Source organism: Perissodus microlepis, chromosome 10 (genome assembly GCF_051167445.1).
Source record: "Perissodus microlepis isolate ML-2025 ecotype Zambia chromosome 10, ASM5116744v1, whole genome shotgun sequence".
Classification (NCBI taxonomy): domain Eukaryota; kingdom Metazoa; phylum Chordata; class Actinopteri; order Cichliformes; family Cichlidae; genus Perissodus; species Perissodus microlepis.
Genome location: NC_140470.1, coordinates 12,038,925 through 12,054,694, shown reverse-complemented (window position 1 = coordinate 12,054,694; position 15,770 = coordinate 12,038,925). Strand labels below are relative to the sequence as shown.

General features: G+C 42.0%; 1 protein-coding gene across 2 annotated transcripts; it reads right to left on the bottom strand.

Annotated features, from left to right (window-relative positions):
• Positions 1 to 1,125: 1,125 nt before the first annotated feature.
• slc12a9 (solute carrier family 12 member 9) lies at positions 1,126 to 14,349 on the bottom strand. Of its 2 annotated transcripts, XM_084942045.1 has the most exons (14): positions 14,077 to 14,349; positions 12,097 to 12,334; positions 11,852 to 11,986; positions 11,616 to 11,753; positions 11,196 to 11,498; positions 10,988 to 11,095; positions 7,743 to 7,854; positions 7,509 to 7,666; positions 7,341 to 7,423; positions 7,137 to 7,261; positions 5,850 to 6,042; positions 5,576 to 5,750; positions 3,448 to 3,594; positions 1,126 to 3,352 (listed from the first exon to the last, which is right to left on the bottom strand). In XM_084942045.1, the coding sequence occupies exons 2-14, from the start codon at positions 12,299 to 12,301 to the stop codon at positions 2,526 to 2,528; spliced, it is 2,709 nt and encodes a 902-aa protein (XP_084798171.1). In that variant the 5' UTR covers positions 12,302 to 12,334; positions 14,077 to 14,349; the 3' UTR covers positions 1,126 to 2,525. The 2 variants fall into 2 exon arrangements, with proteins under 2 accessions (XP_084798171.1, XP_084798173.1); XM_084942047.1 differs by lacking the exons at positions 11,616 to 11,753; positions 11,852 to 11,986 and having other exon boundaries at positions 14,077 to 14,348.
• Between the last annotated feature and the right edge of the window lie 1,421 nt (positions 14,350 to 15,770).

The window sequence follows — 15,770 nt, the reverse complement described above, 5'->3', positions numbered from 1 at the left end:
TCAGCTTGATCAGCTGTTGTTAGAATGTATTTAATATTACTTTCTAGTAGCTGATGTTTGCTGCAGCCACAGCTGTAAAAGCTGCTGGCCATGATATCGGTTTGTATATCTGGTGAGAGGGAAACATGCAGATGAAACCAGGTGTCCTTACTGAATCATCAGAGCTGAGCAGGTGATGGAGAAACAGGTTTACCTTTTAGGTGACATGAATGAGTTGAAGGGAAGTTATGAACTGTTTCTGAGAGACAAATAACACCAGGATCCTTTTTTTTATGTAGCTGACAGCTGGTAACTGTGCAGGGGCGGGTCTAGCAAAGTTTTGCCAGGGGGGCCAGGTAGGGCATTAACAGGGAAAGGGGGGCACAAAGAAATACTTTCTTATTCTCATTTAAAATGTTTAGCTTTTAATAAATAATTATCTGAAGCTTACAACCAAAGTTTTTATCTGACGTAAAATGTATAGAAATCATACATATAACATCAAAGCAGCTGGAATCCACAGCTGTGCGTGTTCATGGAGCTGCATTTTCACCTGCTGGACATCACTACCTGACAAGTTTAACTGTCTTCAGAACATTGCAGAGGCCTTATTGACAGTATTTGGTTCTACATATCTGTGTGAGCAGATTTTCTCTCACATGAAGAGTGTTCTCAGGTAGCCGTCTGAATGCTGGACACTTGGAGACCTGTGTCTCTGAGTGGGAGACCAGAGATCACATTAACATGTGTGTCTCTGTATTAACAGACATGCCATATTGGCCCAGTTTATTTTTCTTATCATTGTTGTGAGGAGACCATAAATAGCATTTGCATTTTCTGTTGTATAGTTCATTTGCTGTTTTGGAGTTTTTGTTATGGATAAAAAGTGTCTTTTTTTGGGGGTTTCAAAATAGCTGATAACTATTCGCTGTTAGCTGCCAACATCTGTGAACAAATATAATTCTATAAAGTGGTTCTATATATTGTGTAACTGTTAATATAGAGCGTTATTAAATTTATTGCTAATGCAATCATATGGCACATTGACTTCTGAGGAAATTTTAAATGGCACTCATCATCAGAAAGGTTGCCGACCCCTGGATTACAGTAAAAACACTAATGCAGTAATCAGGAAAGTGAGCAATCAAGAGTGCAAACTGTGTTTTAATGAGATTAAGATGAAAAGTGCATCAACACAACAACTTCTATCTTTAGCTGTGAAGTATGTGGAAAAACTACAGTACTGTATAAAAACAATGAGAAAAGTTAACGTGGGCGGAGTAAATTATTCTGCAGTAAGAGTAGTGAGAATGACTTTTCTGATGTGAGAATTGCACTGAAGGCAAAATAATAATAATAATCGTAATACAACTGGCAGATATGTGGATTTGATCTGTTTTTATTACATTCTGTGGTTTGAACACATAAGTGGTTACAACAAAAATATTAATTTACGTAACAGCTCCAGAGATGACAACAGACAGTGCCTGTGGCAGTAATTTCAGTAATATTAGAGTGCAAGAGTCCAAAAGTGTTCTCATCAAGCACAAACAAGAACACGCTAATGCTTTTTCAGCAGTGACAACAAACTCAGTGTGTTGTGACATCTCATGTTGTAAATATGGTCACTTAAATATTTTGTAAAAATGTGATGAAAACTTGTTTGTCTTTACTGGTCTGAAATGTCATCCTCACCATGAAAGACTGAAATATATTTGTTCAGCGTTATTGTTATCATTATTTATCACCTCCAACGTAACCGAATAACCCTTTCTGAAGTACCTTTTGAGTCTGCTCTGCTAGCACCAAGTCCAATCAACCTTTTTTTTTTTTTTTTTTTTTTTTTTTTTAAATAAACACAAATAATAGCAACAAATGTATCATTCTAATGTCAAGTCTATATAAGTCTTTATATCACTGGGGAAAAAAATTCATAAATTGGCATGAGGACATGAAAAAAAAAACAACAACAACAACAACAAATAAATACAAATCTGAATGAAACAGGGTCCCAAACAAAAGATGTCTTTGGATCTCTTGGTCCAGCAACCAGCAGAAACATGAGAGCGAAGGAACGAAAGTAGGCAGCAAAAAAAGTACAAACGAAAAGAACACAATGCCATTTAGAAACTGAACTAGAGGAATTTATTCTGCACTTGTTTTTGTTAATCCAAAGCTCAGCATTTCATCACTGAAATTATAGGCAGATATATTCTATATGTAATGCCCTGGGCAACCCGCGCAGCTTAAAACAACGTGCGCGTTTGTTACGAAGAGCCTTTGGCCTGTTTTTGTTTAGACAGGCCTGAAGATAATGCAAGAAGAAGGTTGTATCAACAAAAGCAAAGTATTCTCCCAATTCCTGGTTCAGTTGAAGCCAGTTCAATAGTTCAAGTATATAAAAATAAGGAAATATCATATTTAAATGAAAGACCTCAAGTGCTACTTGACCATCGTTGCTACCCGCATTTAAGTGAACAATGAGATAAGACACTATTTCAATGACAAATCGTACTGCAATACCAAAAAGTCATCACCGCACATGCTCAGAGGTCAGTGTACGTGACTGGGGTGACGCCGTGAATTAGAAGCGTTGGACCTAATTCACTGGTCACTGCTTCCAGCTGAGCTAGAAACACCTGTGACTGGCTGCGGTGTGAAGGAGGTTGAGGTAAATACAGGAAGCGAACGGTAGCTTGCGAGCTGTGCTCCATCAACATGTGGTTCACTGCTGACAAGAAGCTCTCGGACGGAGCTTGTGCTGGCTCTGCGGTGGGAGTGTGGTGCTGCACCACAGAGTCCCACGGCACGATCTTTATCGATGCCCTGATCCTCAGCTTCCTCAGCAGCTCTCGAAAGGTCTCTTCGTTGACCATCCATCCCTGGTCGCTGGAAGCGGTTCCCACGTTGAGGAAAATTCTCATTTTTGCATGCCGCCATTTGTTGGACATGTTGAGTACGCAGGCCATCTGCAGCAGAAAGAGGCTGCACACGTCCTCGTAGTCACGGCTGCCCGGCTGGAGCAGGTTGAGCGGCCACACGTCTATAATCCGCTCCGAGCCGTCGACCTTGCTGTCTTTATCTTCTCCCTCTAACTGGAAGAAATACCGACCCAGGCACACGCTCTTGTTCATTTTAATGGCGTCAGAAATTATCCCAACGTATTCCTCTGGTGCGAGCCACCGCGGGCTCTCTGCATCCCGGACGGGGGGGAAATGAGCCTGCAGTGAAGGCAGGTCAACCCCAAAATTAAATTCATCCTCGCCGCCTCGTTCCACTGCTGTGTCGCAGAAGGCAGAGTCCTGCAGGAGGAAGTCCTCAGGAGTGCAGCTGTCATAGAACCCCAAAATCAGCATGTTGGGCTTCATGCCACCTTTTAGAGGAATGTAGGAGTCAGCACATAAAGTAACGTCACACTCTGGACTGAATGTAATCACCAGAAAAGCGAGGAGACAAAAATGAGCTTACCTAGGCCTGTGATGCGAAGCAGATGCTGAGTTCCCTGTCTGACAGTAGGAGAGAGTGTCAGGTCAACAAAGGCCTTCACCCCAAGTTTATCAACTAGGCTCATCCAAAAGTTGTACTGCTGCTGGACTGGATCTGAAGGCAAGGTGTCTAAAACACAGAGTAGACAGAAAAATACATTCACCAAAACTAAGCTGAGAGCTTCATTTAATAGATGCAATTTCATCAAGGAAATGGTGAGTGGTAAATGGACTGGTTCTTATACAGCACTGTCCTGCTCAAGCACTTAAAGTACTTTATGCAACATGTTTCATTCACCCATTCATAAAAGCATGTTTTTCTATGTCTAAGTGCTTTCTATCTGATATTCACACACATCCACACTCAAATAAACATCTGGAGCAACTCAGCTGGAGCCTCTCCAAGATGCCACAGGATGAGTCAAACCCTGGTCAGGTCCCCAGGCTATCGCAGGGCTAGCACATAGAGACAGACAACCATTCACACTCACATTTGCACCTATGGGCAATTTAGAATAATCATTTTAGCTAACCTAACCCACACAAACATGAGAACATGCAGACTCCACGCAGAAAGGCCCCAGCAGGATAGTGGATTGTGGCAGTATGGATTAAGGATTGAATAAAAAGAAATGTAGTTCCGCAAGGCCAAATCAATAAGGAGCTAATTATCTATCTGAACCCTCAGTTTGAAGCTACTGTGCCACAGGAAAAAAGTCAAGTGCAAAAGCTCCTGCACATTAAGACCCCACGAGGAAACTTTTCATGATGGTATGTGTGATCAGGTAGGCCTGTCAGAGCTCATATGACTGCAAGTTGATTCATAGCGTCAGGCTTTCCAGGCACAGGACATCAAGTAGGGCTGCCACGATTAGTCGACTAGTCACGATTACGTCGACTATCAAAATCGTCGACGACTGATTTAATAGTCGACGCGTTGTTTGAATCTTTATAAGATCACAAAAGACGCAGGAATAAGTAGTAGGATTTAAGAGTGTAATAACGGACTGAAACAGAAGATGGCAGCACTGCATGTACAAGGATGCCAGCTGCCGTTAAACCCCGAAAAAGAAGAAGAAGTAGCTCTGTCCCAGAATTCATAGCACAGCCCAGCTCAGTTTCCAACAATGGCGGCAGCTAGTTAGTTTTAAAATTACTCTTATTATTCTTTCTGGGTCACAAAATAAATGTTTAACGTATTTTCAGGCGAGAATGTAACTGTATAAACCTCAAATATCTGCTCAGTTTACCAAGACACCACATATTTTCAAAAGCGCTCCGACGTTTTCGGAGACATCTGTTACCCACTAGCTCGATAGCTAGCCGGGGGCAAGGTCACTAGAGCCCATGAGAACACCGGACTCCCAGCAAATCGTTTTCAAACCCACCGCCTTCTTTCGCTACTTAGGTTAAATATATATAAGTCACTTAGATAACTTAAAAATGTTATTGTTTGGCTTTTTTTTTGTATTTTATTTGTTCCTGAGCAAATCTGTTTGGCTGAGATTAAAGTTATAGTTTTTACACAGCTGAATAAAGTCAAGCAGACAGCTGATTATCAGAAGTGTGAGATGCTCGAGAATATACTCCGGTGTCCTGTTATATTTTAGATAGCAAGGAGTTTATTAAACTTCATTGAAACAATCTGCAAATTTCATTAAAATTTAAAGTATCATCTTGTCTTTATTTTTAGTTAGCACATACCTTAAACACTTAAAGCTGTAAGCTAATGATAGTTATATAAGAGCAGATGCATGCTGGTGCAATAAGCTGTACGCTATACGTCCAATGGATGCATGATCTGATTAGTCGACTAATGGCAAAAATAATCTGTGACTAGTCGACTATCAAAATAATCGTTTGTGGCAGCCCTAAAGGTAGGTTTTAGCTATAAATACTCAATGTTTCAGCACTACAGGTAACAAAATGCTTTGGTACGAATTAGTCACAGAACCCAAACAGTGCAAAACTGATACTGAATGTGAGTATCTGAGGCCTTCAAACAACAGCAGCAGCAACTTCAGTTAAGTCATAAGCAAAACCACAAAGATAAGAGTAATTTAATACTGTTAGCTGCAGACGGCCATAACACGCCACCTAATGAGCATTACCCAGATCTCCCAGCTGCACATGGCCCAGCACATACAGTCCTCCCTTCTTCAGCTGATTTACAAACAGGATGAGCTGGCTGGAAGAGCGGGGGTTGGCCACCATCAACAACACCTGCGGCCTCCAGAACTTCACGTGGTCTTTCCTCACATCCAGCATCAGCAGATACTTGCGCACCTAAAAACCAGAGCGGACAAAGAGAAGCGAAACTATTGAGAAACTGTAGTGCATGCTGGACTTTGTGTGTATGAGTGCGAGTGACTGTGTCCAGATAACCTGGTGGAAAATGAGAGCCTGGCTGATGTAGCCCCAGCTGCTAGTGGGCGATCTGTAGTGGAGGAAAAGCAGCAGCAGTAGGAGGAGCACGATGCTGCCCGAGGAGTACACGGGATTGATGACGAACATCATGGCCAAACAGCTCACAATCCCCAGCAGGCAGGTGTGCCAGGAAAAGAGCTGGAAGGTTGGTCTGTTAAACACACACACACACAGACAGACAAGACATGAACAGCAGGAGCGGATGGATATCACTTTTATGGCAATATATGTTTAGCTTTTGTAGTGTCACAGAACAAGTGTTTTCTTATGTCCTTCCAGAATTGATTAATTGATTACACTTTCATGGTACCATAGCACAATGTTAAATGTAGGCACAGAAGGACTAAAATGCTCTCGGGCTGTGATATTTACAGTCCTGTTACTAAGTGCTTTCAACTGCTTTGCGGTCACAATCAAATCTATTAACCATTTGTTCTCTGAAAATGTCAGACGTTTTTGAAAAATTACCATCACATCTTTCTTGTCAACACAGACTCCAAACAATTAAACAATAACCTCACGATAATACAGAAAAGCAACAAATTCTCACATTTGAGAACCTAAAATGTTTTTCACTTTTGCTGGAAACCATTCAGATTATAACCAAAATCAGTTAATGCAGTGACACATTATTGCTGCAGCTGCACTGCAACTTATCCTCCTGCTGAATTCATGCTAATATGATGAAGCTTGCTGTTGTCTGTTAATGTGACGACATTGTAGGTTCCACAATGTCAAGAATGAGTTGCCACTGACAGAGGTCAGCAGACACCACACAAGTTTTTATTGTTCTTTCACTACTGGTTGATCAGTATTTATTACGACTCTACTTAAGATATTTTGCAGAATTTAAAACCTTAAGCATAAGTTAAGCATTTTAGTCATTAACATGTGCATATTTTGAAACTAGACATCACAAGCAAGGTGTGGCTCTGAATCAAAAAGCACTGGGCACAGCATGATAGTGTGGTGGCAACTGTTTACACATATAGTGCTTTATCAGCTGTTTTACACTAAACAGGGCTACATTTTATAACATGAACACTATGCTAACTTGCACATAAAGTCAAAAGTTTAAGTGTTTTAAAGTGTTTAACGAGGTGATTAATCATGCAAGAAGTAAGGTTTTGGGTCCATACGAGTTAACCTTTAAAAAAATCCTAGTTTAAAGCATTTGTCCATTGGCTCCATTTTTTTAAACCCAGAGGCTACAGCCATCTTTAATATACAGTATGTGCTCATTACCTGAAATTTGGAGCTGATGCCCACTCAAGTGCCAAACAGGCCAAGTCAACTGCAGCGTAGGCAAGTAAGTAGAAAACAGTCACCAAACCTGCTATCGCATTGAGCTCCCCTGCAAACACCACGCACTGCAACAAGCCACAAACTACAGGTTAGTCAACCAATTCCAATTTCAAAAACAGGGACCTGCGGGCTGCAGGAACTCACCTGTGTCAGGCCCCAGGTGAACAGCACCGCCACCCAAGGATTTCCTGAAGCTGATGTGATGGCAGCTGGGGCTAATGGCAAGCCTTTGAGGAAAACCATTAAAATTTCATATTTAATCCCATAAGAAGTATATAAAAAAATTTTTTTTTAAAAGATCTTGAGCCTTACCAAAGAGGTGATCCAGAGCAAGAGCATGCAGGATACGGGACGCTCCTATCATGGCACACATCGCTGCTGACAGTGAGGCGCAGTATATCCCAATAGTGACAAATGGTGGCCATAAGTTGATCCGTTGCAAAAAGCCATAATCTTGAATCAACAGGGTCCTAAAGAAATATGTTTGTTATCATAACTCAAACTTCTTATTTGTATGTCATTTATATTTGATAAGCCATTTCCGACCTGTCACAGGTAGCGCTGATCATGAGGAAGAGCAGGACGTAGACGATGAAAGTGTAACTGACAGCTATGATGGTGCCTTTAGGGATTGCAACACTCGGATTCTTCAGCTCCCCTGCAGAGATGAGTGGAGTAAGAGCTGCTGTCATGAAGTGCATGTTTATGTACGTGAGACCAATTTTTGCATGTTCATACAGTATTGTGCAAAGGTCTTGAGCCACCACCGATTCTTTATACTTCTCTGATAAGGAGCCAGACTATTATGTCTTAAGGAATAGTTCTCCAGGCTTTCTAAAGAGCTTTTGAAGTTTTGAATTGGCCGCTTCTTCACTCATTTACACTCCAGTAATTGCACCTGACCATCTCCAGAAGAATGTCTTTCATAAGCCACTTCACACTGACACCTAAAAGACACCTAACTCAAGGGATGAACCAGTGTTGCGTTTACACAAAACAGACAACTTCGCAAAGAACCAATTTTAAAATTGTACCTTTAGGCACTTTGTTACCAGCAGCGTGTTGCAAAAACACATCATTTGTAGGGGTGCAACGATACACAAAATTCACGGTTCGGTTCGATATTTTTTCGATACAAAAAAAATATGTTCATGCCTTTTTAATTTGTCATTTATTAAAATTATAAATATATATTTTAACTCAAAAGTACAGTTTTTAAATTTAATGTTGCTGAAACGACAAAGGGATAAAATAATAAATCTATCTGATCGAGAAATCACTCATCTTTGGAAAAGAGTTTATTACAGAGAAATGTCTCTTTTCAAAATAAAAGCTATACTATAAGCTTCTTCTGGGCTATACTCTCAGCAGCATATTAAACATATCAGGTCCCCATGAGGAGAATCGTGTGCTAACGGCTGTCTAAATGACTCGGGTAAAGTTTGCAGCATGCGTGCTTGTTGTTTTTGTCTGCTTCCACTTGTCTTTGCACTATGATGATGTCGGAGTAAATGTGCAGTCATATTCGTTGTGTTCCCACTAGTGCTGTCAGGGTAAATTCTGGTTAAAATGACGTTAATGCCACAACACGGCAAATCTCCGTTAACGAGCTACCGCGGATCGCCCCGTGCGTGGGGCTGGACGGCCAACACGTTAACGAGCTAACTGCGCTAATGCACTAGTTCCCACCAATGTAATTGAGCATTGCGTGGCACATCCAACATACTGTTTTACTTTTGTCCATGACGCGCTTACCTTCAGGGTCATACATCACATGAAAACCAAAATAGTTCCAAACGCCAGATCTGAATGAGGGTGGGGGAGGTTCAATTTGCCATGTTGCAACGAGAGCTTAACTTCTGTCTCGCTAGCTTGCCCTGCGCTCAGTGAATCTGCGTTCGACTACTCCGCCTAGGCTGCACTGTCGAGCGCAGATCCACTGAGCGCTCAACACAGACAGCATCGTCAGAAGAAAAGTTGATAAAATAAATTAAAAATTTTGTATTGTTCGATACATATGCATACCGAACCGAAAGCACTGTATCAAACGGTTCAATATCGATACGAGTATTGTTGCACCCCTAATCATTTATTGCCGACTAAGGAGCTTGGAAAGAAAAACGTCTGCACTTCTTTAAGTTGCTTGAAGACGTTTCACCTCTCATCCGAGAAGCGTCTTCAGTTCTAAGGGTCAAATGGTGGAGAGTCCCAGTGGTTTACGACACCAACTGTCTGCCATCTATAATCCAGTTTTGAGAACCCTTCCCAGACGCCTTAACGCCCACTCACATCCTGGGCTATCTGATCTCAGGAAATCACATGATAGGGTGGGCCCAGGTTTCACAATGAGCTCACCTGAAACCCTGGCTGATTGTGACCCACACCCATTTCCACACCTCGGCTCATGTCATTAGGTAGAGGATCATCAGGGGGTCCTTTGTCCCTCTTTGGGGGGATACTCCCACTGGGTTTAAATCTGGGACTCTCCACCATTTGACCCTTAGAACTGAAGAAGCTTCTCGGATGAGAGGTGAAACGTCTTCAAGCAAATTAAAGAAGTCTAGACGCTTTTCTTTCCAAGCTCCTTAGACTACGATGACCTGGATGACTGAGAACCTTCACAGACATCATTTGTTGCCATTTCTTAAGAAAAGATAACAAAGTTTGATAGATACAAAAATGTATTTTTTAAATATTTACATGATTCCCAAAGAGCTATCAACTGAAAACTTGACACATCTCAGCTTAGTGTGCAGTGTGTCCTTAACTATTTGGAACCTGGACAAGTGGAGAACAAACGTCTACTTGTCCATTTGTTTCCAGGTCTTAAAAAACATCCACAATATTATCTGAAAGTCATGCCCTTAAGAAATGGGAAAAGGTCCAGCTAAGGCCTGACAGAGAACTGAGAAATAAATCTCGTCCACCAGTTGATCCATAAACTGTTCACTGAAGCTTCATCAGAAACAATCTCTGTGGAAGGATGGCTATCAAGGAATTGTTAAGAGAAAAGGAAATATGTAAAAAGGAGGTCAAGGATATTTACAGCCATCTGTGAAACACAGTGGAGGCTCTGTCAAGGTTCTGCACTCCATTTCAGTCAGTGGTGTCAGAGACCTTGCTAAAATTGATGAAATTATGAATGTCATCAGTTTGCAAACACACTGCCAATGCAGAAAAAAACCTACCTGGACAGAAAAACCACACAGTGGAGCACGATCAGTCATGATCAATCGAAGCATCTTGACAGAAAATGGAACAAAAAGCAGCCAACATCCAAAGAAAAGCTTTGAATGTGTTTCAAGAAGCCTGGAGAACTATTAGTGAAGACTACTTAAAGACATGAGAGGGTGCATTAAAGAATAAAGTTGAACACACCAAATATTGACTTTCAAGCTTGTTAGACTCTGTTTTTGTCTTTTCCTCTCATATTTTCATGTATCTTTGCACTTTTCAATAAATTACTCCATGCATTTAAATTTTTTTCCTCACAAAATATAAAGAAATGAGGGATGACTCAAGACCTCTGCGCAGTGCATAATGCACCATGAGGAGACCTTGAGAAAACAGTCACAGAGATCTTTTGGGTATTGCGGTAACGCAAGATAATATAAGAAACGATAACAGGAAGTGAAAGTCCTGCTTTTAAATCTACCACTAGATTTTGGTAGAAACTGCAATATCTGCCTCTGAAATGTCGTTCAAATAATCAAAAAGACGTAAATGTTTAAGAAAAAGGAAAGTACTTAAAAATATCGCTAGTAGCACTGTCACCCCCAACAAATTTTCACCTGACATGTTGGCTCCAGCCATGATTCCTGTGCAGCTGGTGAACATGACAGCAAACACAGTGGCAAAAGACATGACAGAGTTGGTGCTGTAGTCCAACGAGTAACCAGCTAGAGAGAAAGGGGGAAAAAAGAGGAACCTCAGCAAGACCTTAAATAGATGCTTCCCTGTCCTTACAAGCATTAACACTTGTGGCCCATCTATACTTACGGCCCAGGTTGTTCTTCAGTGTGGTGGCGCTGAAACCAGTGTAGCTGGCGTTGTAATGGAGGGTCTGGTTTCCAGGTCCGTGGTGGGTAATGATGAATTCTTGAGGTTTGACTGCTACAGAACTGATGAAGACGGACAGCAGCGATACAGTGACCACCAGCAGGATGACGAAGGCGGTGCGGGAGTAGATGTGGGCGCCCACCAGACACACAAGCAGACACAGCAGAAGGATTACTGAAGAGTACAACACTGTGTACCAGTAACCCTGGGGAAGCACCCGCACGCCCGTGGACACAGAGGAGTCTAAAAAGAAAAAAAATCAGGCAGAAAACTTATGCAGGATGGGATGAAGTAAATGAAGTAGATCATTTAATGGAAAAAATATATATATAGTGAAACAAAATACGAGTAGGACCTTACTGGGATCTGCACCAAATACATCAAGTATGGCTTCTACGAGACCTAGAACATAGCCTCCACATGCAAAGATTTTTGCTAGAAAGAACATTAAACCAATACTTCCTCCAAACTCGGGTCCCAGAGACCGGCTTATCATGTCTGATCGTGTTTTTGTTAAGGCTTATGGTTCACCTGAAACTGTGGCAAAGGATGCATTAAAAAAAAAACGTTTGAAACAGTTTGGTCTGTAAGGATACAATACGCTCCACCGCCCTGTATCGCACCATTGGTGGAAATAGCACAAATGGATAGTATCGTAAGAGATATGATGGTGTAGGCTACAACCACCATCAAAAGAGCCTGCAACAGGCCCGCATGACCAACCACAAACCCTGCAAACAAGGAGATCACACCACGTGAGTCACTACAGCACAATGACGTGAGCCATTAAAAACATGCCAAGCGTGGCTTTTTTTAATCTGTTCAAACATGCGCCTCTCACCTGTTCTCAGAAATAGCACAATGCTGAACATTGAGAGGACGGTTGGCACCATAACACCGAAAAACGTGTTCAATTTTCGAGGATTCTGATTTGGCGTCCCGGAGCTGGATTCTTGGGTGGGGTCCGCATCCGTGCCACATACCGCTGCAGTCACATTCAGACCGCACACCCCTGAGGTGATCAGGGGCGTGCGTTCGTTTGACATGGCTGCGGAGAAGAGGTTCTGCTTAGTCTGCTCCTGTGGAAAAAAAGAAACCAATAGAGACCGTTTTAAAACCATTCTGAAGCAGTTCTACAGAGTTTAATCTGCTTCAGGTAAGCAGCAGCTGAACTTGGAGTTGATGGCCTGAGTCACTTCTACCTTGTCTGTCTGCTTTGTGCACAACACAGATTGCTGTCATTTGTTAAGCCCAATTTATCTCTCACTTATCTCCCATTCTCCTTTTGTTGACTTGGACATATGAAAGCCTGCAGGCTAAAGGGCGTGGCACAGTCAATAGGAACTCCATTTTCACACAGTTTTGAAATCGCGCTGAGATTTTGCCTCCTCGCCCCTTTCAGTGCCTCCTAAAAACAAGTGATCATCATGTGAAACAACAGCAAATGCCCTAGAATGTCTTATAAATACTTACAGGCCCTGATCAAGTAGTTACTCTTCACCAGCTGAGAATTAGCTGGTTTAAAAGTAAGTACTTTAGTTTTTTCTTTATCATCACGATCAAACGCTCACACGCTGCAGAAAGAATCTGCAGGCCAAGTTTATAGCAGACTTCATTATGAAGTTCCTGCTCACACTTCAGGTCGGTATTTGTAGTCACCTGATTCACAGCTGCTTGTCTGTTTTGACATGCAGGAGAGAGAAAAAAATAGCTGCCACCTCAGCTGAGCAGCAACCAGGTGGCCTTGCATATTTTGTTCCTCTCAGCATTCGCTTTGTAATTCTTCCTCAAGGAGATATTTTTCATCACTGAACCAGCAGAGCAGCTTTCTGAAAGCCATTAGCTCAGCTACAGAAATCACATGATAGGAAACCCAGACTGCCACCTAAGTCATACACAACAGAGCTTGACTGAACATGCCAGGTACATTTTCTCCAAATTATTATAGAGGGTTCCAGCTAGCAACTGATTTATGTCAATGATACTATCTGTTAAATATCGGATTAGTTATTAGACAGTTAATTTAGATCTATTTCTCAAGGATAACAACAAAAAAGGGCAAACACTTATTGGTGTCACCTGCTCACATGAGGTTTTCCTTTGTCTCATTTGAGACATAAACTAAAGAAAGCGTCAGAAAGGCACTTGAATTCACAGAGCTTCTCAGCTGTTATTTGTTTTGTGTTAGTTGCAAGTCTTTCGTAAATTACATAGGCTTACCCCCATCATGACAAACGACTTCTTGGTGGTTATAAAAGGGAAGTTAAGCATTCAGAGATAGCCACATGCATCAGTTTGTTTGTTCCTGTATTCTAGTTGATGCTGAAACGGGCATTATGGCTCATGCTCTGCAAGATGCTGTTAGTGACGCACTGTGCTGATGTTTACGATGATAAATGATGATGATGACGAAAACCACGATTCAGTCTATCGGGAATTATAGGCCCTCCTGGGTCCCCGGACCCTATTTTTATAAACATGTAGGTAGGTAAAATAAATCACCGCTTCCGTCACATGTACGTTGGATGAGGGTGGAGCAACTGGAGCATAAAAACTTTACATCTCCAGAGAAGGGTAAATCGGGGCAAAAGCTTAACTATGCGTGTGCTGGTGCATTTTGGGTAAATGTCTCCCCAAGCCCGACGGTCAGGAAGTTCGGGCCGGCTGATCCCGCCATAATGTAAACAACACAGCTGATCTAAATGCTCCTGAACTGTCATTCAATCGGCAAAATCAAACATGTTTGCCACGAAACGCGCCCCGTGATGTGATGTGCCTTTCCCCCGCCCCCAGCTAAAACACCGAGCAGAGTCAACCTTACCTCTCGGCACACTTTCAGCCACTTCCTGCTTGTGAACTCCTTTTGTTGGTTTGGAAGCTGGGTGTTTGGTTGAGCCTGTGTCAGTTGTGTGGAGAAGTCTCTCGCGTCAGATGCGCAGTAGACTCACAAATGTGGAAGCAATGGGCTGGCTGACCGAGATTAGCTTCCCCTAGAGTTGGATGCTGCGAAAGATGTGCTGCCCAATAATAATACAACAACCGCGGCACGCCTCGTTCCCCCTGTTATTTGTTAAAAAGTGTCACGGGAGAGCTGACACTGCTCATGTGACTGCCTACAGGGGAGGGCAAAACATTACAAATATGAGGAAAGGTACTGCTTGTCAGAGAAAACCACGCCCCCAACTGGTGGCCTCGCCAGGGCTTTATAAGTCACTTTAAATAAGTGTAGAACAGTGCAGGTGATGACTCTGGATCGCAGTCTGTTCTGAGCAGCCTGTACTGAGTACTGAATGAGCACCGGCTCATTTAGCACACAGTATAGGTCGATCTGTATCCTGGAGTGCAATGCCATTTCTTCCCTCCAGGGGTCACCAAATATCAAAGAGGACTTACTTGTCAAACATGGGCACCGACTAAAACTGTCAAATAATGGCGTTTTTCTTGATTAAAAACAAAAATAAAACCCAAAGAAAATCAATCTGTTCATCTCCATCCATTCAACTCCAGGAAATCAAACCACTTCTCGATGTAATCGAGAACGTTTGTATGGGAGTTGCATAATGTCGGTGGGTGCATAGCCTGCAGGCTGAAATGTCATGCAGCATGTGCCCTCGGAAGCACTACTGCAGTATCAACATCTGATCAGATGTTTGCAGAAGGCTCTAGTGCACGCAGTGCTGTGCAAAAGTCTCGAGCGGTCCATCATTTCTTTCGTTTTTGCTTCCAAGTCTTGTAATTTATTTTTTATTTTTTTTAAAGGTATTGATTGGTTCTCCAGGTTTTTGGAAGGCCTTTTAAAGATTTTTTTCTTTTTGGACACTGGCTGCTTTTCCCCTTATTTTCAGTTGTTTATTAAGCCACTTAACATTGACCTTTGAATCATTCAAGCTCAAGGGATGAGCCAGTGTTGTGTTTACTCAAAACAGAACACTTAGCAAAGAACCTATTTTGAATATCTTTTGGGACTTTGTTACTATCAGCCTTGTGCAAAAGCACACAGTTTATTCAAGCTTCTTCAGCTGAATCTATTTTTTTTATGCCAAAGATAATGGAGTTTGATAGGCATAAAATAGTATTTGCACCAACCAATGTGATTCTCAAAAAACTATTAGTCAAAAGCTTTGTATATCTTGGCATGGGGTACAATGTGTTCTCACTAAAATCTGAGAAAATTGAACAGGTAGAAGACAAAAGACCGACCTAAGACAGCCTCACCAGGTGAAAAGTATCTAAAAGATCATCAGAAGGGTGAGTGACAGTGGCTGTCAAGAAGCCATTCTTAAGGAAGGAAAACACAGAGAAAAGCTCAGGTATGCCAAATTATTCAAGAGCTGGACTGAAAAATCAGTGGCAACAGTTTTCATGGAGTGATGAATCCTAATCTGAAACTTTTGGCTTCAGGTTATCATCTGTATGTATGACGAGGACAGGAGAGAGGTGCAACAGTAAGCAGGCACAGCCATCTCTAAAACATGGTGGAGGCTCTCTCATGGTTTGGGGCTGCATTTCAGCCAG